Source organism: Aegilops tauschii, chromosome 4 (genome assembly GCF_002575655.3).
Source record: "Aegilops tauschii subsp. strangulata cultivar AL8/78 chromosome 4, Aet v6.0, whole genome shotgun sequence".
Taxonomy (NCBI): Eukaryota; Viridiplantae; Streptophyta; class Magnoliopsida; order Poales; family Poaceae; genus Aegilops; species Aegilops tauschii.
In genome coordinates this window covers 326,281,773-326,302,412 of record NC_053038.3, presented here as the reverse complement: position 1 = coordinate 326,302,412, position 20,640 = coordinate 326,281,773, and the positions used below count along the sequence as shown (strand labels likewise).

General features: G+C 51.5%; 1 protein-coding gene and 1 pseudogene across 1 annotated transcript; one reads left to right on the top strand and one right to left on the bottom strand.

Moving 5' to 3' along the window:
• Positions 1–1,909: 1,909 nt before the first annotated feature.
• LOC109731898 (UPF0481 protein At3g47200-like) lies at positions 1,910–3,866 on the bottom strand. Its single transcript, XM_020291074.4, has one exon. It carries the CDS (start codon positions 3,422–3,424, stop codon positions 2,120–2,122), a length of 1,305 nt encoding a protein of 434 aa, XP_020146663.1. The 5' UTR covers positions 3,425–3,866; the 3' UTR covers positions 1,910–2,119.
• A 10,355-nt stretch (positions 3,867–14,221) lies between these two features.
• On the top strand, positions 14,222–20,004 carry LOC141021849 (uncharacterized; annotated as a pseudogene).
• Positions 20,005–20,640: the final 636 nt, after the last annotated feature.

Genomic DNA, 20,640 nt, shown 5'->3' with positions numbered 1-20,640 from the left:
TAGGCAAAAACCCTAGCGCTCCTATCAACCGAGACTACGAACTACGTAGTCGAGGTCCGGCTGTCTTGGGCACCGAGGTCCTTGACATGGTCGCTATATATTATGGCTCAAGGGCAGAGTCTGTATGTAAATATGGCGATGGGACGTTGGATGGCGATTTTGCTAGCTCCAAAACGGTCGTATGGTGGTTAATCTGCTAGCGTTGCTCTTAGTTCGTTCCCTGGACTGCAACTATCTTAGATCACAGTGAACCCTGGAGTGGAATATTTTGATTATTTTTTCTTACTGGGAGTTGACACTGATCTCATGGTCCACCAGTCAATGTAATACCTTGTTTTTCTTTTCTTCAAGGAAAAGAGAGCATTTTTCTGGGGTAAAAGAGAGCATTAATGCTTACTCAGAAACATGAACACAGCCATTAGGGACACAAATATACATCCTTATTTAACAAATCATTAGCTTGATATGCATAGTTAGAACTTCCTTTTTGTATTACTTTAATGACCATGTAATTTCTCTCTTTAAAAAAAAGCTTAGATTCACCCGGCTGATAACTCTTTTGCGCTTCGATTGCCTCTGTGGCCATTGGATTCGAGTTTGCGCCGACTGCCTCCGTGCCATCGGATTTGAGTTTGATAGGACGGCCTCTGGCCGCAACAAGGCTCCCGTTGCAATATGCTGAGTGCAATAGGAGCCTTGTTGGTTGTTGCAAAAGATGACACACCTCAGTAGGAAAAAAGAAGGAAGAAAAAAAATAGTTTAACAAGGAGCGCAACAAGGCTCATGTTGTAAAGCGCCGAATATAATATGAGTGTTGTTGCAAAGGCTGAAGCACATCAACACTAAAAAAGAGAAAAACTAGCATGGAGCGCAATCAGGCTCATGTTGCAAAGCGGCAAGTGCAACATGAGCCTTTTTTTACAAAGGTACGGCTGCGGGCAAGGTGTATATATATATATAGACACACACACGATTATGTAAGTTGTGTTCTTATTTAAAGAAGTGCAACGTCTATATTAGAGCAATTCACACAATTTCCCTAAAAAACTTTATGTAAAAGTGCTTTTATAGGATGTCTGTAAATTCTAGAAGTTTCTGAGACCTATTTTTGTCAGATCTCGTAAACTCTTCCCCTAAATCTCTTTTTATTTTATTTTTCATTAAACAAAACTAGATAATGCTCTAGGGCCCGCTAGTCAGTGACATGACGGCATTCCGGCAGGTCGGCGGGGCACATCGACGCGTCGGCTTTCCGGCGGCGTGGTGGCTTTCGCGATGGCGCGCCGGCTTACCGGCGGCGCGGCGTGAAGTTTCAGGTGGTTACTTTGCTGCCAAATGTTTACGGGAAGCAAAACTTCGCGTGTACCAAAGGAAAGTTAAGGTCAAGTTTACAAGATCCTGCAATTTATTCCATGTTTACGGGATCTGTTGGCGACGTTTTTGCCCAAACTTTTTCTGAACGGTAGTTATTTTATGGATACGGGATCCGTAGGAATTACTCTCAGCACTACAAAATCTTTGGTAGCATCTTACCTAATACTCCTAATATTAGTCACTGGATTAACAAAAATAAATGGCTTGTATCAATCAATTTAGAAGGGTCCTAAAAGAGCTTATTAATTACACCCATCAAATGGAGTAATTGCCCTATATAAGATGTATTTGTTTTTTATAAAATTCCACAATGTAAGATGCATTTTATCTATTTTTTGAAATTCTGTTTTCAACCCTCTAGAAAAAGGAAAGTATCTCTCTCCCGATTGCATATATCTTTCTTTGGAGAGAAGAAAAGAAAAGTGTCTCTCTCCTGATTGCGTGTATCTCTTCATTTTTCTAGACTAAATGATTTACTTACACTAACCAGTGATTTGGCCAAGGTTATTTTCATCCTAAATTATGCATAATTATGTGTCTTGTTCACCGTGCCGAAAATAATAGACCTTACAATGAAGGGAGTACATCTTATATTTTGTGACAGGAGAGAGTAGAGTAACCATTGGGGAAAAAAAGAGTAGAACAGAAGAAGGAAACGTATTGTCATGTATAGAGAACAAACAAAGTGGTGGAGATCGACTTGATAATAGTCGAGCAAAGAATCAGCTACGTGCGCACGCATCGGTCATCGGCTCCACTGGCAGTGCTCTCGGATGTCTCGGAACAAGCAGGCGAGCAGGTGGCGGTCGTAGTCCATGGTCGTGTACTGCACCACGTGGCTGAAGTACCTGACGGCCTCGTCGTGGGTGACCATGCAGTGCATGACGCCACACCGCCGGAGCACCTCCACGTCCCTCGTCGTGTTCACCAGGGACCCCACTAGCGCCACGAACCCCGTCACCAGGTTGCCCCCGTCCAGCTGCCTGGCGGCGCGGCCGCCGCCCTGCTCGAACGCCACCAGGTTGGCCAGCAGCACCTTGGCGGCCTCGTCCACCACGAACGCCGGCATGTGCAGCACGCCGTAGCGGAAGCTCACGTCGAACATGTCGCGCGGGGTCGCCTTCCTCTTGAACGTCACGCCGGCCTCCTCCATCTTGGCCGCTTGCGGGACCATCGACGTCAGCCGGCCCTTCACGGCGCCGTCGCTGGAGCGCGGGGACGGGACCGGCGATTGCTTCCACACGGCCAGCGACGACGCGCCGTTGGCGTCGGCCTTGCCGTTGTTGCGCCCCTTGGCGTCGCTGGCGTCCGCGGACGCGCTGCGGACGTTGCACTCGTAGTGCAGGTGCAGGAGGTGGTGTATCGTCTTGCCGCTCCGCGGCCGGATGGCGCGGCTCGACGGCAGGTCGCCGGCCAGGGCCTTGCAGAAGATGTCGAGGAGCCCCTCGCTGTCGGGCCCGCCGTCCTCGCCGGGGAAGGCGATGGCGTGCAGCTTCTCGACGACGAAGAAGGGGATCTGGTTCTCGAGCAGGAGGACGTCGTGGTACATGTGCTGCCACGCCCACTTGGCGCCCCCGGGCGCGGCGAGCTGGCCCTCGCCCTTCCGCAGGAAGAACTCGAGCAGGAAGCAGCCGTCGAGCACCAGCATCTCCGCGAAGTCGTCCGCGCCCACGCCGTCGAACCCCTCCGCGTAGCACCGCCGCGCGTCGGCCTCGATCGCGCTCGCGCAGCGCAAGTAGGCGCCCAGCTGGCTGCCGCCGGCTGCCCCCTTCTCGTTTGTCCGCGAGAGGAAGTCGCGCAGGAGGCGCCACTTGTGCTGCTGCGCGGCGGCGAGCCCGGCGCGGCCGTGGTAGTAGGGCCCCACGGACACGAGCTGGGGCTCGTACAGGTCGGGGTGGCGCTCGCGCACGGCCGCGGGGAGGCGGAAGATGGTGTAGGGGTCCTCGGCATCCGCGTGCACCTCGTCCACGCGCCGCTGCATGGCCTCCACGCGCGCGTCGCGGAAGAAGCGGCTCTTCTGGGTCGCCGTCTCGTCGTCCTCCATGGCCATGGATCGAGCGAACGCGCGCACTTGGGGAGGACACAACGCACTACGCGGCGAGGCGCCGGCAAGGGGCTTTAAAGAGGGAAGCGCGCGTCGAAATTGAACGCCGCGGCCACGATCCGAGGATGGGACGCGCTTCACCAACAAAAATGATGGGGCGTCGCGGGAGCTGTACCTCAACTCACCTGGATTGTTACATCGTGTATCTTAGTAGCTTTTTCTTATCGCCGTGTCTAAAACTTCCATGTACCCACGCAGCGTACTTGACGAAATGTGTTTGGAAAAGTTGCATCTCTCCACTCCTAGTCTACGCTAGTCTCGCGTAGACTTTGATTGGACAGGGCAAATTTATGTTAATCCTCAAAAAAAAAGGGCAAAATTAAAGTACTACCCAATTTTTGTATATTCGGGATCTCAAAAACCAAAATGGAGCAAAGGAGGACAAAAAAATAATTACTGATGCTTTACAGCTAAACACACACACACACACACCGGGAAAGCTTATTTTTAACCGGTCACCATCGCTGATAAATTAGAATACGAGCTTACGCAGCTTCGGCGTGTTTATGGCGGTACGGCAGTGATGATTGTGATGTCAATTTTACTTTGGTCAGTGGTTCTTATATTTCATGTTTACCATACACCTGGACTCTACAGGATTGGGATGTACAAAATCAGTTTGTGAAATCGGTGACGGATGACAAAAATGACTGGTTCGAGTTCAGGCCTTCAAGCGTGGACGGGGTCATAGGCGTGGCAAACAAGAACGGTAAGAAAAAAGTTTTTTTTTTGCGAATGAAAGAAAAAAAGCTTTTTACTTGGCCGCGGAGATGAAGTCGACGTCGTAAGCAGCCTGGCATTTCCATGCATATTTTCCAATGGTGATTAAGTACATTGGTTGTGACGGCTGACGTACACGCACGACGGGGTCGCACGTCAAGGAGTGCCGTTTGGTAGATCATGCTCCGCACCTCGGAGTATGCCACAAGCTCGTCCCATACTGCACACGCACGACCCCATGTTCGATGCCGCCAGTGACATGTTTTCGCGATCACACGCGTCAACTTGTCAACGCGAGCATAGTGTGAATGGGCGGATGCAGGAATCTAGGATGCCCGATGTTTGACGTGAACTCGTACCGAGCAATGTCAAAATATTTATGCATGCCATTGCCATTGTAGAGAGAAAAAGGAAGGGGAAAAAGAAAAAGAAAAGGTGTTGAGTATATTAGCAATTTTTTGATTAATTTAACCCATAAATAATCATGAACATGAATTGACAGAATTAATGACATGCTGATTACGATCTACTCCCTCCGTCCCATAATATAAGACATTTTTACAAGCTAAAACAGCTTGCAAAAACATCTTATATTGTGGGACGGAGGGAGTAGATAAGCACGTGCTATGCATATAGTAGAAACATTTTTTTTAGAAACATATAGTAGAAACATCTACGCACATAGCGCTAAGACAGAAAGAAACTGTTGAGACCCTCCTTTTGTGTGTTCCCGCAAGTTTTCTTCCCTAACCCTAGATGGATAGGGCAAACTCTCCCCTACAAAAACTTCGCTGGCAAGCCCGTGGATTCGCCTCCCCTCTACCTGCCACTCCGGTGGCCGGTGGTGGGAGGGGAATCCCGGTGCCTCCGCTCCGGTTAGTAGTTTAGGTTAGGTTTTTTTAGTCTTTGAAGGTGCGGTGCTCGGGCGGATGGCGGCGCTAATTCTTCGAGTTTGTCTTTCGAGCTCCGATCCTCCTCGAGTTCGTCCGTCTGGATGTAGCCGACAGAGCTCCGACGTTGATTTATGTCGTCTCTTTGGGGCGGTGAGGTTAGGGTTTCTCGTCTTGTGGCGAGATTGGGTGTCAGATACTTCAGATCTATGCAAGGGTTCAACGGCGATGACTGCTTGGTACTAGCTTGTCGAAGGCTGACCCCTCGGGTGGAGCATATTAGTCATACTCCTCGCCTGTTCATGAACATGATAGAGATCACCCCAATCTCATAGACTGTGACCAGCAGTCGGGCAAATAAAGGTGTGTTCCTCCAAAGATCGCTCTGCAGGATATCATCTTGCTTATATAAGCTTTGGAACCCAGATCCCTTTTTCTCCATAGGCACAATATTACAAATCCATTCAGCATACCTGCAAGGTATAATAAAATTAGCTTTAAGCAAAAGACCGATCTCTTCCTTGATCTGGTCATATATTTTAGGATTAAATCTTCTGTTCGTTTGTTTGTAAGGTTAAAACCGGCCTTTATAGGCAACCGATGCTGCACTAGCTCTCGGCTTAAACCCGACATCTCATGATATTCCCATGCAAAGCAACAAACATATTTTTTCAATAGCTCGATTAACTTAGCTTTATAATCGGCTCTCAAATTTTTGTTTACAAACATCGGCCTAGTAATTGAACCATCTCCAATATTGATAACCCACAAGTATAGGGGATCGCAACAGTTTTCGAGGGTAGAGTATTCAACCCAAATTTATTGATTCGACACAAGTGGAGCCAAAGAATGTTCTCAAGTATTAGCAATTGAGTTGTCAAATCAACCACACCTGAAAGACTTAATATCTGCAGCAAAGTATTTAGTAGCAAAGTAGTATGGAAGTAACGGTAACGGTGGCAAAAGTAATAGTAGCAGTTTTGTAGCAATCGTAACAGTGGCAATGGAAAAGTAACTTAGCAAAGATCAATATGAAACGAACTCGTAAGCAATGGATCAATGATGGATAATTATGTCGGATGACATTCATCATGCAACAGTTATAACCTAGGGTGACACAGAACTAGCTCCAATTCATCAATATAATGTCGGCATGTATTTCGAATATAGTCATACGTGCTTATGGAAAAGAACTTGCATGACATCTTTTGTCCTACCCTCCCGTGGCAGCGGGGTCCTAATGGAAACTAAGGGATATTAAGGCCTCTATTTAATAGAGAACCGGACCAAAGCATTATCACTTAGTGAATACATGAACTCCTCAAACTACGGTCATCACCGGAGGTGTCCCGACTATTGTCACTCCGGGGCTGCCGGATCATAACACATAGTAGGTGACTATAACTTGCAAGATAGGATCAAGAACACAAATATATTCATGAAAACATAATAGGTTCAGATTTGAGGTCATGACACTCGGGCCTTAGTGACAAGCATTAAGCATAGCAAAGTCATAGAAACATCAATCTTAGAACATAGTGGATACTAGGGATCAAACCCTAACAAAACTAACTCGATTACATGATAAATCTCATCCAACCCATCACCGTTCAGCAAGGCTATGATGGAATTACTCACGCACAGCAGTGAGCATCATAAAACTGGTGATGGAGGATGGTTGATGATGATGATGTCGACGATTTTCCCTCTCCGGAGCCCAAAACGGACTCCAGATCTGCCATCCCGAGTAAGAACTGGAGGTGGTGGCGGCTCCGTATCGTAAAACGCGATGAATCCTTCTCTTTGATTTTTTTCTCCCCGAATATGAATATATGGAGTTGGGGTTGAGGTCAGTGGAGGTCCAGGGAACCCACAAGGCAGGGGGTGCGCCCCCCACCCTTGTGGGCAGTTGGTGGGTCCCCCTCGGTTGATTCTTTCACCAATATTTTTTATATATTCCAAAAATATTCTTCGTGGTTTTTCAGGTCATTCCGAGAACTTTTATTTCTGCACAAAAATAAGACCATGGCAATTCTGCTGAAAACAGCGTCAGTCCGGGTTAGTTCCATTCAAATCATGCAAATTAGAGTCCAAAACAAGGGCAAAAGAGTTTGGAAAAGTAGATACGATAGAGATGTATCAACTCCCCCAAGCTTAACCCATTGTTTGTCCTCAAGCAATTCAGTTGACAAACTGAAAGTGATAAAGAATTTTTTTTACAAACTCTGTTTGATCTTGTTGTTGAAAATATGTAAAGCCAACATTCAAGTTTTCAGCAAAGATTATGAACTAACCATATTCACAATAACATTTAGGTCTCACATTTACTCCTATCAATGGCATAATCAACTAGCAAGTAATAATAATAAATCTCGGATGACAAAACTTTTTCAAAACAATCATGATATGATATAACAAAATGGTATCTCGCTAGCCATTTCTGAGACCCCAAAACATAAACGCAGAGCAACCCTGAAAATCAAGGACTGACTAGACATTGTAATTCATGGCAAAATAGATACAGTCACAGTCATACTCAATATTGATTAATAGCAAAGCATACAAATGACAGTGGTGCTCTCTAACTGGTGCTTTTTATAAGAGGATGATGACTCAGCAACAAAAGTAAATAGATATGCCCTTTGCAGAGGGAAGCAGGGATTTGCGGAGGTGCCAGAGCTCGAGTTTTTAAAACAGAGATGAATAATATTTTGAGCGGTATGCTTTCATTGTCAACATAACAACCAAGAGATCTCGGTATCTTCCATACTAGATACATTATAGGCGGTTCCCAAACAGAATGGTAACGTTTATACTCCCCCACCACCAACAAGCACATTCCACAGCTGGTCCGAAACAATGGGTACCGTCCAACTAACAACAATCCTGGGGGAGTTTTGTTTGGAGTTATATTTTGATTTGATTTGAGCATGGGATTGGGCATCCCAATTACCAGCCATTTTCTCGTGAATGACGAGCGGAGTCCACTCATCATGAGAATAACCCACCTACCATGGAAGATACTGACAGCCCCCAGTCGCTACATGAGCGATTCGGGCATACAAAACAGATATCATTTGAAGGTTTAGAATTTGGCACATGCAAATTTACTTGGAACAGCAGTTAAATACCGCATATAAGTAGGTATGGTGGACTCATATGGAACAACTTTGGGTTTATGGAGGTGGATGCACAAGCAGTATTCCCGCTTAGTACAAGTGAAGGCTAGCAAGAAATTGAGGAGCGACCAACTAGAGAGCGACAATAGTCATGAACATGCATTGAGATTAACCAACATTGAGTGCAAGCATGAGTAGGATATAAATCACCATGAACATAAATATCGTGGAAGCTATGTTGATTTTTGTTTCAACTACATGTGTGAACATGTGCCAAGTCAAGCCACTCGAATCATTCAAAGGAGGATACCATCTATCATACCTCATCACAACCATTTTAAAAGCATGTTGGCACGCAAGGTAAACCATTATAAACTCCTAGCTAATTAAGCATGGCATGAGTAACTATAATTTCTAATTGTCATTGCAAACATGTTAGTTCCATTGAAATCATGCAAATTAGAGTCCAAAACAAGGGCAAAAGAGTTTGGAAAAGTAGATACGATGGAGACGTATCAAATATCTATCTCCTCTAATGGATCGTCTGATGTAAAACCTTGTCCTAAGTTATCCATATCATCTAACTCTCCTATAGACTCATACATATCGTTCTCATTGGGTCGATATTCTAAAGACGCTTTTGTAACCACTCTGAGTTAGAATCCATTTAAATACATCATACTTGGAGCCAATTACCACCAACCGGCTTTAAAGAAACAGGCACGAAGCCACTTTTTGTAGCGCTGAGAAAATCAAATTTTGATAAGTTGTGCCCCGTCAAGCAAGTAGCATTGGGATGTTGCCGATCCAGCGATGCATCGGCCAAAGCAACACGAGCCGAATTATCCGCATGAATGACTTCCACCTCACCATCAACCCATTGAATTAAAAATTGGTGCATAATGTCGTGGGAAACGACACCTACGGGATCACGTAGAATCCCTTTTGCTACGGTTGGCGGGCGCGGGGCTGTGGAAAGAGCGGGATTAGAAGATCAACGCAGGGGGATTATCCAGGTTCGGTCCGCAAGTCCTGCGTAATACCCTGCTCCTGCTGGTGTATGTTTATCTGGTGTTCTTGGACTAGCTACAAAGCGTGTAGGGTCCAAAAAGTCTGAATCCTCTCCCAATACGCCGCGGGCCTCCTTTCATAGATAAAGGGGCTGCCACAGTGGCACACAGGAGGTGGAAAGTTCATACAGTAGTCGAGTCTATCTCCTGGCACCGTAGGACAAACACATTTAATGCGCTGCCGACGTGCCCTTCTTGCTTTATCGGGGATGGTAAGGAAGCTCGTCCCAGTTGACGCCGCCTCGCCTGGCTTCGACGCGCGTCCGAGTTGACGAGGCGTGTAGTGCCACGCTGGCTGGCTGGCTGCTGAGCTGGTGCGGTGGCAGAGTCTTCACGAAGATCTGCATGCCACCACGCAGGTGCTTGCTGAGTTGGCCTGGAGGCCGCACGTCGCCACACAGGTGCTTGCCTAGTTGGTGGGCTGGCAGCTGTGTGGGAACGGCGGTGGAGTCTTGGCGGGTGGGGGCCTGGCTGTGGCCCCGCGGATGTCTTCGGCAAGAGTCTTGCCGGGGCCCCGACAAGGGTCTTGCCGTGGCGTCATGGGCGTCCCCGGCAAGGGTCTTGCCGGGGGGTCTCGTGGGTATCCTCGGCAAGGATCTTGCCGAGGATCTTCGTCTTCTGATTCTCATCTAGTCCTGTATGTTCTTGGTCTTCACAAAGATCTGCATGCCACCATGGAGGCACCTCCCGAGCCTTGGTTCCGATGTGGGTGATGGCGTCGGAACTCTTAGGCTCAAGGGTGGCGGCTCTGCTGGTGCTGGGCAAGTTGCCCCGACAAGGTTCTTGCCGGGGCTGTGGAGGCCGCCCCGGCAAGGGCCTTGCCGGGGGAGTTCACCTCGCCCTTCTGCACTTCGTGTCTCTGGCTTGGTGCTAATCTGGTTGTCTTGTGTCTTTGCTTCCTTCCTCTGCCCGGCTAAGTGTGGCCGCAGGAGCGGCTCCAACTGCCCGTGCAAAGGTAAAGGGGTATAAAATAGGACCCCTACTTTTGTACACTGACAGGAGCCCCTGGGCCTGGGCCACACATAAGCATGACGCATTGTTGGGCTAGGCCCAAAATGGTGCGTGGGCATGCGGGGCCAAGTTTTACTGCAGTAACTCCCTCGCTAGTTGCGCTTCCCCACGACCTGCGCTGAATGCGCGACGTGGGGGTCGCGCGTGACGTGGGGGTCATGCGTGGGGCGGTTGCTGCACTCATGCGTCACACCGTGGTAAATGGTAAAGAGGCGGCCCGCGCCTTCCCTATAAAAAGGAAAAACTGCAGGCACGCTGCTCATTTACCCTCTACGCCTCTTCCAATCTCGGAATCGCCGTTCCCCCTTTCTTCCTTCGACGAAAGATTCGAAACTCTCGCCTCTGCTTGCTGCCGCTGCGCCCCCATTGCTCTTGATCCTTCGCCCTCTCCCAGCCGCCATGGCACCCAAAACCAGCAAGGGCAAAGGAGCAGCCAAAGACGCCGGGGAGAAGGAGGCGCTGGAGAGCGAGTTGGCGGTGCGGCGGACGCAGCTCGCCTACTTCCCTTCAACGGTCGATGCGGTCCACCTCAGGAACTACTTCTTGCCCCTGTGGGGGAGGAAGACAACGTGGCACCCTGCCACGCGCGCCGTCCCCGCCAAGTTCGCCAAGGCCGGCCCAAATGGGTACCCCTTCTTCGTCGATTTCTTCTCTTGCGGGCTCTACCCCCCTTTCTCTGACTTCTTCAACGACGTCATGCACACCTACGGCTTTCATCTTCTGGATCTTACGCCGAATGCCGTGGCGTGCATGGCTTTCTTTGCCCACCTCTACGAGGGCTTTGCCGGGGTGCTCCCTAGCACGGCGCTCTTCCGCCACTACTTCTCCCCTCGCCTCCAGCCAGGGGGCGCTATCTCCAGCTGCATCACCTGGATCCCGAGGACCCAGGAGAAGGGCACGTATCCGGAGGGTGCTCAGAAGGAGAGGTGGGAGGAATGGCGGAGCCGGTGGTGCTGGATCGAGGAGGAGGACCCGCAGGAGTTCTGTCGGGTTCGTCAGAGCCCGCCAACTCGCCGCAGGGACTGGAGCGACCTCGACGCCAACGACGGGAAGCTCACGGTCGCCACCACTAGGATCCATCGCCTCGCCATGGCCAGGCTCACCCTCGAGATGATCGGGGCCGACTTCATCCGTTGCTGAATCGCCCCGCTGCATAACAAGGGGAGGCCGGCCTGGGATTTCAGGAACACGGCCGACATCATGAGGCTCTGCCCCGGCCTGAAGCACAACTTTACGGTGATGGGGCACGCCCACTTCTGCCAAAGGCTCTTTCAGCTCGACGTGGACGGCGACGGCAGAGCCGAGAGGACCGGCAGGGCCGCGAAGGCCGGCAAGGTCGTCAAGGGGCCCCTGTTTGGGTTGCCGGCGGGAGTGGTCCCGCTGAGCAACAACTCTCGCCAGTCCTCTATCATCGCCATGATGCTGGACTTCAATGCACATGGCCTTGACCCGGCCTGGGCCAAGCCGCCAGTGGAGAAGGTGCAGGAGTTCTTCGACACTTTGTCGGAAGCTATGTCCGTGACGAGCTGCTGCTCATCCAAGACACCACTAAAGCGGAGCTGGACTACATCGCCGCCAGGGCGGCGGAGGCGGCGCTCGCCAGGGAGGCCGGCAGCGCTGGCGGCGTGGAGGATGAGGCCGACGTGGCCGCGGAGGAGAAGGAGCTCGCCCAGTGGGCGGAGTCTGCCGGGGAGGCCAGTGGCGCCAGCGCCGGGGCCCCCCTTGTTGAAGACGCGGGCGACGAGTCATTCGAAGAGGAGGTCGAGGAGCTTGATCCCCTGGCCGCGGGGAGGCAGCACATCCTACGGCGGGCCAGCTCTGGCGAGCCGGTCCGGCCCGATAGGACCACGCAGCGGCAGCCGGCCTAGGGGCAGCTCGTGCGTGAGACGAGGGCGATGAAGGCCGCGGCAGCGAAGGCCGCGGTGGTGAAGAGGACTGCGACTGCCCTTCCTTCGTCCAAGCGGCGCAGGTCCCCATCCCCCTCTCCTCCTCTTGCGGATAGTACCCCGGAGGCCGACTTCGACCTCGGGTCCTTTAGCCCGAAGAGGAAGAGGAGGGTGGTGGAAGAGGAGGTGGAGGACGAGTAGGTACTTCGCCCCCTTCACCTTCTGACCCCACGCTTATGCTTATCCTTCTTTAACTCAATCTTGTCTTCCCAGGGACATGGAGACGCTGACTCAGAGGGTTGCAAAGAGGGCCAAGGCCTTGACGGGCGACAAGCCCTCGGTGGGCACTCCGCAAACACCGGTGTTGGTGAAGAGTGGCTCGGACACCAGCCCCAGGCGCAGCCCCTGCTTCAGCCCCCAGCGTGAGCCTACTGCTTATTTCCTTGTCGATGGGCATCAGGGTGTGAATTGTTTACGCTGACCTTGCCAGGATCGTAGGAGGAGAGCGACAGCAGGAGGAACCCCTGGGGGCCATTCCTAACACGCTGCCCCCGTCGACCACGCCGCCCAGGGGGCGTCACCGGCAAGGACCCCCACCACCGGGCCCACACACATGGAGAGAGAGAGAGGAGGAGGCGAACTTGGGTGGCTCCATCCCGGCAACGAATGTTGGCGGGGAAGGGGACACTTCTTCCCAGCTTGGCGCAGGTACGTGGCCGGCTTTTCGTCTCTGTCTTTCCTTTTTTTTCTCTTTGTGTTTTGATCTTGACCTCGTTCCATTCTTTCTTCTGGTATCCAGATCCTCCCTCGATGGACCAAGAAGATATCGACCTCGTCATCGAGGAGGTCGCCAAGGACGCCGAGGCCGAGGCCGACAGGGTCGCTGCCGAGGAGGCCGCCAAGATTGCTACTGAGGAGGCCGCCAAGGGGTCTGCCGGAGAGGCCGGCAAGGCTGCTGCCGAAGGGGCCGGCGAGGCCGCAGTTTGGGAGGCCGGCAAGGCTGCCTCTGAGGAGGAGGTGGTTGACGACCAACCTCCCTCCCCTCCGGCCCCGTCTCGGGCAGGTACTTGAAGGTGGGCGACGGCCTGTTCGTCCACCTCCCAGGGACAGCGGGCGCTAGGGCGCCGGTTGAGGGGGAGGTGTTTGACGACGAGGTGCTCGCCACCGTCGGGCTCCAGGTTGTTGATGAGCCGAGCCCTGGTGATGGCGGTTCCCAAGAGGAGCAACTTCTCCGGGCCATGAGCGTCAACTTCCAGAAGCTCCAGGCGCTCCATCGTGCCCGCTCCGACCAGGCGAAATCCAAGATGGCGGCGGTGGACAAAGCGGAAGCGGATTTTAAGGAGCGCATCACTGAGACGCGGGTCTGGTTCCGCGAGGCCCATGAAGAACTGAGGGTGGCCCGGGCTTGCTGGCCGAGCGCAAACAGGAGCTCATCCTGAAGCGGACCGACATCGAGAAGGCCCAGGAGCTGGCGAAGGAGCAGGCCACCAAAGATGAGGCCGCTCGACAACAGCACCAGGCTCTACTGAACTCCCAGGAGGAAGACCTTGCCGCCCGTGAGGAGGCGCTTGCCGCCACACTCCGCGGCAAGGATGAGGAGGTCGAGAAGCTTGTCGCGCAGCGGACCCAGGAGTTGGAGCAGAGGCGCAAGGAGGCACTCGATGCTCAGGCCCTAGTCCACGGCGGCAAGGTGAAGGAGTTAGAGGTGGAGCGGGACGGGCTGAAGGAAAAGGTCCTGGAGCTGACGAAGGAGAAAAACACGATCAACGACGCTTTGGTGGAGGCGCAGGCCGCAGTCCTCGGCAAGGCCGAGCTGCTCTTCAAGGCCAATAACTCCATCAAATACCTGAAGCTAAACCTTAATGGCCTGGAGGGGACGCTTTCGGAGGTCAGGGCCCGGTAGAAGACCCTGACCAAGGACCTGGAGGAGGAGAGACGGCTGCGGAGGAACGGCGCCGCCGAGTACGAGGATTACGCGAAGGGCGTGAACCTCTAGATCGGTCGCCTCGTCGACGTCGCAGGGAGGCTCACCGCGCTGCTAGCCACCATGGGCCTGCCGGATGTCATGTACTCCCAGGAGCAGAACGTGAGCCCCAACGCCAGGCTGACCTTGTTCTTCGAGGGCGTCCTCGGAGCCCTGGAGCGGCTTCGGGCCAACCGAGCGACCTCTCTGGCCAATGAGGCCCGGAAGCTTTGTCGGGGCGCCTTGACCAAGGTCCTCACCAAGATGGCGTACTGGAACCCCGACGTCGACTTCGCCGACGCGCTGGAGAGCTTGCCGGAGGACGTGGACCTCGCGGCGCTCGAGGAGCGTATCGAGCCCATCATCAGCCGCGTCGACGGAGTTCGGAGGATAGAGGGCCAGCTCCGGGACTAGGCACCCCGTTTCCCATCATCGTTGTGGGTTCATGACCAAGACAATTTTTATCTTTAGTTAGAACCGTAGCAACAACTGGTGTAATATAACTCTGTAGTTACTTTGGAACGACGCATGTTATTATCCTGTTCGATCTCTCTTTGTATGTACACCCTACGCTTAACTGGATAGGCTTGCCGGCACGTAAACCCAGGCCATGGCGTTTCGAGGACGGATCCTCAACAGCCGGCCGGGTGTGCTTGCGGCCAGGCAAACCACCTCGCCGTTCTTAGCACGGCCGCTTGAACTGTTGAGTGGACTCGAAACAGAACAAGGGCGTTGACAATAACGGGAAGGCCACCCTGCCGTTCTCAACGCGGCCGCTTGAACCGTTGAGCGGACTCGAAACAGAACAAGGGCGTTGCCAACAACGGAAGGCCCCCATCGCGTGCAGGTTTCTCATACAAAGAGCAAGATCTCCGAGGAGAATAACCTTATATATAAAGGAATTACTCAAAGTTTTGCGTGACTTAGCTTTTCTGTCGCCGCGCGGACAGCCACTACGTCTGTGGATGGTGCCGCTCGCTCGGTCATCTCCTTCTTCTTGGGGGTCATCGTGATGATGAAGTCGAGGCGTCGGCTTCAAAACCGGATTCTCATAGCTTGCGCCCCCTACCTGGCGCGCCAAAGATGTCGGGGGAAACGACACCTACGGGATCACGTAGAATCCCTTTTGCTACGGTTGGCGGGCGCGGGGCTGTGGAAAAAGCGGGATTAGAAGATCAACGCAGGGGGATTATCCAGGTTCGGGCCGCAAGTCGTGCGTAATACCCTACTCCTGCTGGTGTATGTTTATCTGGTGTTCGTGGACTAGCTACAAAGCGTGCAGGGTCCAAAAAGTCCGAATCCTCTCCCAGTACGCCGCGGGCCTCCTTTTATAGATAAAGGGGCTGCCACAGTGGCACACAGGAGGTGGAAAGTTCGTACAGTAGTCGAGTCTATCTCCTGGCACCGTAGGAAAAACGCATTTAATGCGATGCCGACGTGCCCTTCTTGCTTTATCGGGGATGGTAAGGAAGCTCGTCCCAGTTGTCGCCGCCTCACCTGGCTTCGACGCGCGTCCGAGTTGACGAGGCGTGTAGTGCCACGCTGGCTGGCTGGCTGGGGAGCTGGTGCGGTGGCAAAGTCTTCACGAAGATCTGCATGCCACCACGCAGGTGCTTGCTGAGTTGGCCTGGAGGCCGCACGTCACCATGCAGGTGCTCGCCTAGTTGGTGGGCTGGCAGGTGTGTGTGAACGGCGGTGGAGTCTTGGCAGGTGGGGGCCTGGCTGTGGCCCCGTGAATGTCTTCGGCAAGAGTCTTGCCGTGGCGTCATGGGCGTCCCCGGCAAGGGTCTTGCCGGGGGGTCTCGTGGGTATCCTCGGCAAGGATCTTGCCGAGGATCATCGTCTTCTCATTCTCATCTAGTCTTGTATGATCTTGGTCTTCACAAAGATCTGCATGCCACCAGGGAGGCGCCTCCCGAGCCTTGGTTCCAATGTGGGTGATGGCGTCGGAACTCTTAGGCTCAAGGGTGGCGGCTCTGCTGGTGCTGGGCAAGTTGCCCTGGCAAGGTTCTTGCCAGGGCTGTGGAGGCCGCCCCCGGCAAGGGCCTTGCCGGGGGAGCTCACCTCGCCCTTCTGCGCTTCGTGTCTCTGGCTTGGCGTTGCTCTGGTTGTCTTGTGTCTTTGCTTCCTTCCTCTGCCCCGCTAAGTGTGGCCGCAGGCGCGGCTTCAACTGCCCGTGCACAGGTAAAGGGGTATAAAATAGGACCCCTACTTTTGTACACCGACACATAATAGATGGCATGCATTGGTTTGCATGAACGCAATCACGGCCTAATATCACATTGTAATTACCTTGCACCTGGCGACAAAGAACGTGGTAGCCAAAGTTTTGCTTCCGACCATAAGCTCCACATATATAACTCCTTTGGCTTCAGTTTTTCTTTGCCTTCAAATCCATTAAGCACCATGTTGGTCTTTATCAACTCTTCATCGCGCAGTCCCAATTTTGTGAAGACCGAATATGGCATAAGATTCACCACAACACCACCATCAACAAGCATTGTAGCAACCAGTGATCCGTTAATATGACCTTTAAGGAATAATGGCTTCAAGTTCGTCACCGGTTCTTTTGGCTTCTCAAATATAGCATTTTTAGGGCCAAAATCCAGCTGAGCTACTTCCCCTTCTTCATCCATTGCATGAAATTCAACGAGTAAGTAATACACCGTATTAATATCCATAACTTCATGAACCGGTGTAGACCCATAATCCAGCATATCATCTCCATCCTCAAGCATGTCCACCGACTCTGAAATATCTCCAAGTGAAGATGAAGTAATAGGTGAAGTGGACGATGTAATAGCCGCCGCATCGTCCTCCGTTGGTGGTATAGGTGCTGCTATGATCAATGCAGAAGCTACTACGTTTTCCTTTTGATTAGGCTTCCATAATTGTTTTGCGGGCATCATGGGACGGGTTTCATTGAACAATTTATCCCTTTGCTTTTCTGCTTCTAGTTCTATTTTCTCGTGGCTCCTCATGCGCTGCAATCTCCTTTTTTGTGCCTTGGCCAGACCGGGAGGACACCACTTAGGATGATTATATTTTGGATCCCTCGGCTTGGCCCGGCTTGTGCTAGCTTCATGATCATTAGCCATGGGACCTTGCAGGACAGCAGCCACATCTTTATTAGAATTAGCCAGATTATCAACAATAATCGGCTCTTTGATCATTAATTCTTTAGTGCCTATAATATCTTCAACACTAGTACTCTTCCCCTTTCGCTTGCTAGGCTCTGAAATTTCAACACTTGGTGATTTAGCACGCAACTCCGCCTGTGTTATCTCAACATAGCCGGTCCCAAGCCTGGGTAAAGGAGGAGGGTTGTGATAGGCTTGGCGAGCTAACGTAAAAACTCAGCCACTCTTATGGAGATGAAACCCTAAAGATTTTCATTGGGGCGTAACCCTCTCAGCGATGTGCCACATCGAAACCCGAGTGTGGTGTCAAATGGGCAAGGGTCAGCAGGCCGTCACCCCCAGGTGGCGCACCGTATCTTGATCTGGATACGGTGTCAAGTGAGCAAGGATCGGCTCATCGCGTCCCTAGTGGCGCGCTACATCGGCGCCCGGATGTAGTGGAAAATGAGCAAGGGTCTTCGCATTTGACTCGACGAGTGTGAAGGGTAAGGAAGCTAGCCGAGCCTAGGAGGATTCGCTTAGGTAGCTAGAGTGTAGGGTCTCTGACAGGGAACCTTCGGGAGCTAGTTGATGCAATGGTGAGGAGAGTTGTTGATATCCTTTGCGTCCAAGAAACCAAATGGAGGGGCCAAAAGGCGAAGGAGGTGGAGGATACCGGCTTCAAGCTGTGGTACACGGGGATGGCTGCAAACAAAAATGGTGTAGGCATCTTGATCAACAAGAGCCTCAAGTATGGAGTGGTAGACGCCAAGAGACGTGGGGACTGGATTATCCTAGTCAAGCTAGTAGTTGGGGACTTTGTTCTCAATGTTATCAGCACGTATGCCCCACAAGTGGGCCACAATGAGAACACCAAGAGGGAGTTCTGGCAAGGCCTGGAGGACATGGTTAGGAGTGTACCGATTGGCGAGAAGCTCTTCATAGGAGGAGACCTCAATGGACACGTGGGTACATCTAACACATGTCTTGAAGGGGTGCATGGGGGCTTTGGCTATGTCATCAGGAAGTAAGAAGGAGAAGATGTCTTAAGCTTTGCTCTAGCCTACGACATGATCATAGCTAACACCCTCTTTAAAAAGAGAGAATCACATCTGCTGACTTTTAGTAGTGGCCAACACTCTAGCCAGATTGATTTCATCCTCTCAAGAAGAGAATATAGGCGTGCGCGCCTAGATTGTAAGGTGATACCTGGAGAGAGTGTTGTCTCTCAACATAAGCTGGTGGTTGCCGACTTCCACTTTCGGATTCGTGTCTAGAGGGATAAGCGTGCCAAATTTGCTAGAATGAAGTGGTGGAAGCTCAAGGGGGAGGTAGCTCAGGCGTTCAAGGAGAGGGTTATTAAGGAGGTCCCTTGGGAGGAAGGAGGGGATGCAGACAATGTGTGGATGAAGATGGTGACTTGCATTCATAAGGTGGCCTCGGAGGAGTTTGGAATGTCCAGGGGAAGGAGAAGCGAAGCTAAGAATACCTGGTGATGGAATGATGATGTCCAGTAGGCGATTAAGGAGAAGAAAGATTGTTTCAGATGCCTGTATATGGATAGGAGTGCATACAACATAGAGAAGTACAAGATGGCGAAGAAGGCTGCAAAGCGAGTTGTCAGTGAAGCAAGGGGTCGGGCATATGAGGACTTCTACCAACGGTTAGGCATGAAGGAAGGCAAAAGGGACATCTATAAGATGGCCAAGATTCACGAGAGGAAGACGAGGGATGTTGGACAAGTCAAATCCATCAAGGACGGAGCAGACCAACTCATGGTGAAGGACAAGGAGATTAAGCAGAGATGGCGGGAGTACTTCAACAAGTTGTTCAATGAGATTGAGAGTTCTACCATTGAACTAGACGACTCCTTTGATGAGACCAGCATGCGTTTTGTGCGGCGAATCCAGGATTCTATGGTCAAGGAGGCTTGTAAAAGGATGAAAGGAGGCAAGGCGATGGGCCCTAATTGTATCCCCATTGAGGCATGGAAAGGCCTCGGGGACATAGCGATAGTATGGCTAACCAAGCTTTTCAACCTCATTTTTTGGTCAAACAAGATGCCGGGAGAATGGAGATGGAGTATATTAGTACCAATCTTCAAGAACAAGGGGGGGTGTTCAGAGTTGTACTAATTACCGTGGATTTAAGCTGATGAGCCATACAATGAAGCTGTGGGAGAGAGTCATTGAGCATCGCTTAAGAAGAATGACAAGCGTGACCAAAAATCAGTTTAGTTTCATGCCTGAGAGGTCGACCATGGAAGCCATTTTCTTCGTACAAGAAGTTATGGAGAGATACAGGGAGCAAAAGAAGGACTTGCATATGGTGTTCATTGACTTGGAGAAGGCCTATGATAAGATACCGCGGAATGTCATGTGGTGGGCCTTGGAGAAACAGAAAGTCCCAGCAAAGTACATTGCCCTCACCAAGGACATGTACGATAATGTTGTGACAAGTGTTCGAACAAGTGATGTCAACACCGATGACTTCCCGATTAAGATAGGACTGCATCAGGGGTCAGCTTTCAGCCCATATCTTTTTGCCTTGGTGATGGATGAGGTCGCAAGGGATATACAAGGGGATACCCATGGTGTATGCTCTTTGCGGATGATGTGGTGCTAGTTGACGATAGTCGGACGGGGGTAAATAGGAAGTTAGAGTTATGGAGAAAAACCTTGGAATTGAAAGGGTTTAGGCTTAGTAGAACTAAAACCGAGTACTGATGTGCGGTTTCAGTACTACTAGGCGCGAGGAGGAGTTAGCCTTGATGGGCATGTGGTGCCTCAGAAGGACATCTTTCGATACATGGGGTCAATCTGCAGAAGGACGGGTGAAAGGATCGATATAGTTGACTAGAGGGGGGGTGAATAGGCAACTAACAATTTTTAGCTTTTCTTTACCAAATTAAAGTTTGCATCAAAATAGGTTGTCTAGATATGCAACTAAGTGAGCAACCTATATGATGCAACGACAACAAGCACGCAAGCAAGTAAGAGATATAACACAAGTAAACTAGCTAAAGTAAAGGAACGAGATAACCAAGAGTGGAGCCGGTGAAGACGAGGATGTGTTACCGAAGTTCCTTCCTTTTGAGGGGAAGTACGTCTCCGTTGGAGCGGTGTGGAGGCACAATGCTCCCCAAGAAGCCACAAGGGCCACCGTATTCTCCTCACGCCCTCACACAATGCGAGATGCCGTGATTCCACTATTGGTGCCCTTGAAGGCGGCGACCGGACCTTTACAAACAAGGTTGGGGCAATCTCCACAACTTAATTGGAGGCTCCCAACGACACCACAGAGCTTCACCACAATGGACTGTGGCTCTGCGGTGACCTCAACCGTCTAGGGTGCTCAAACACACAAGAGTAACAAGATCCGCTA

Coding starts and splice junctions, on each gene's coding strand:
- LOC109731898 (XM_020291074.4), bottom strand. CDS start 3,424: ATGGCCATGGAGGACGACGAGACGGCGACCCAGAAGAGCCGCTTCTTC.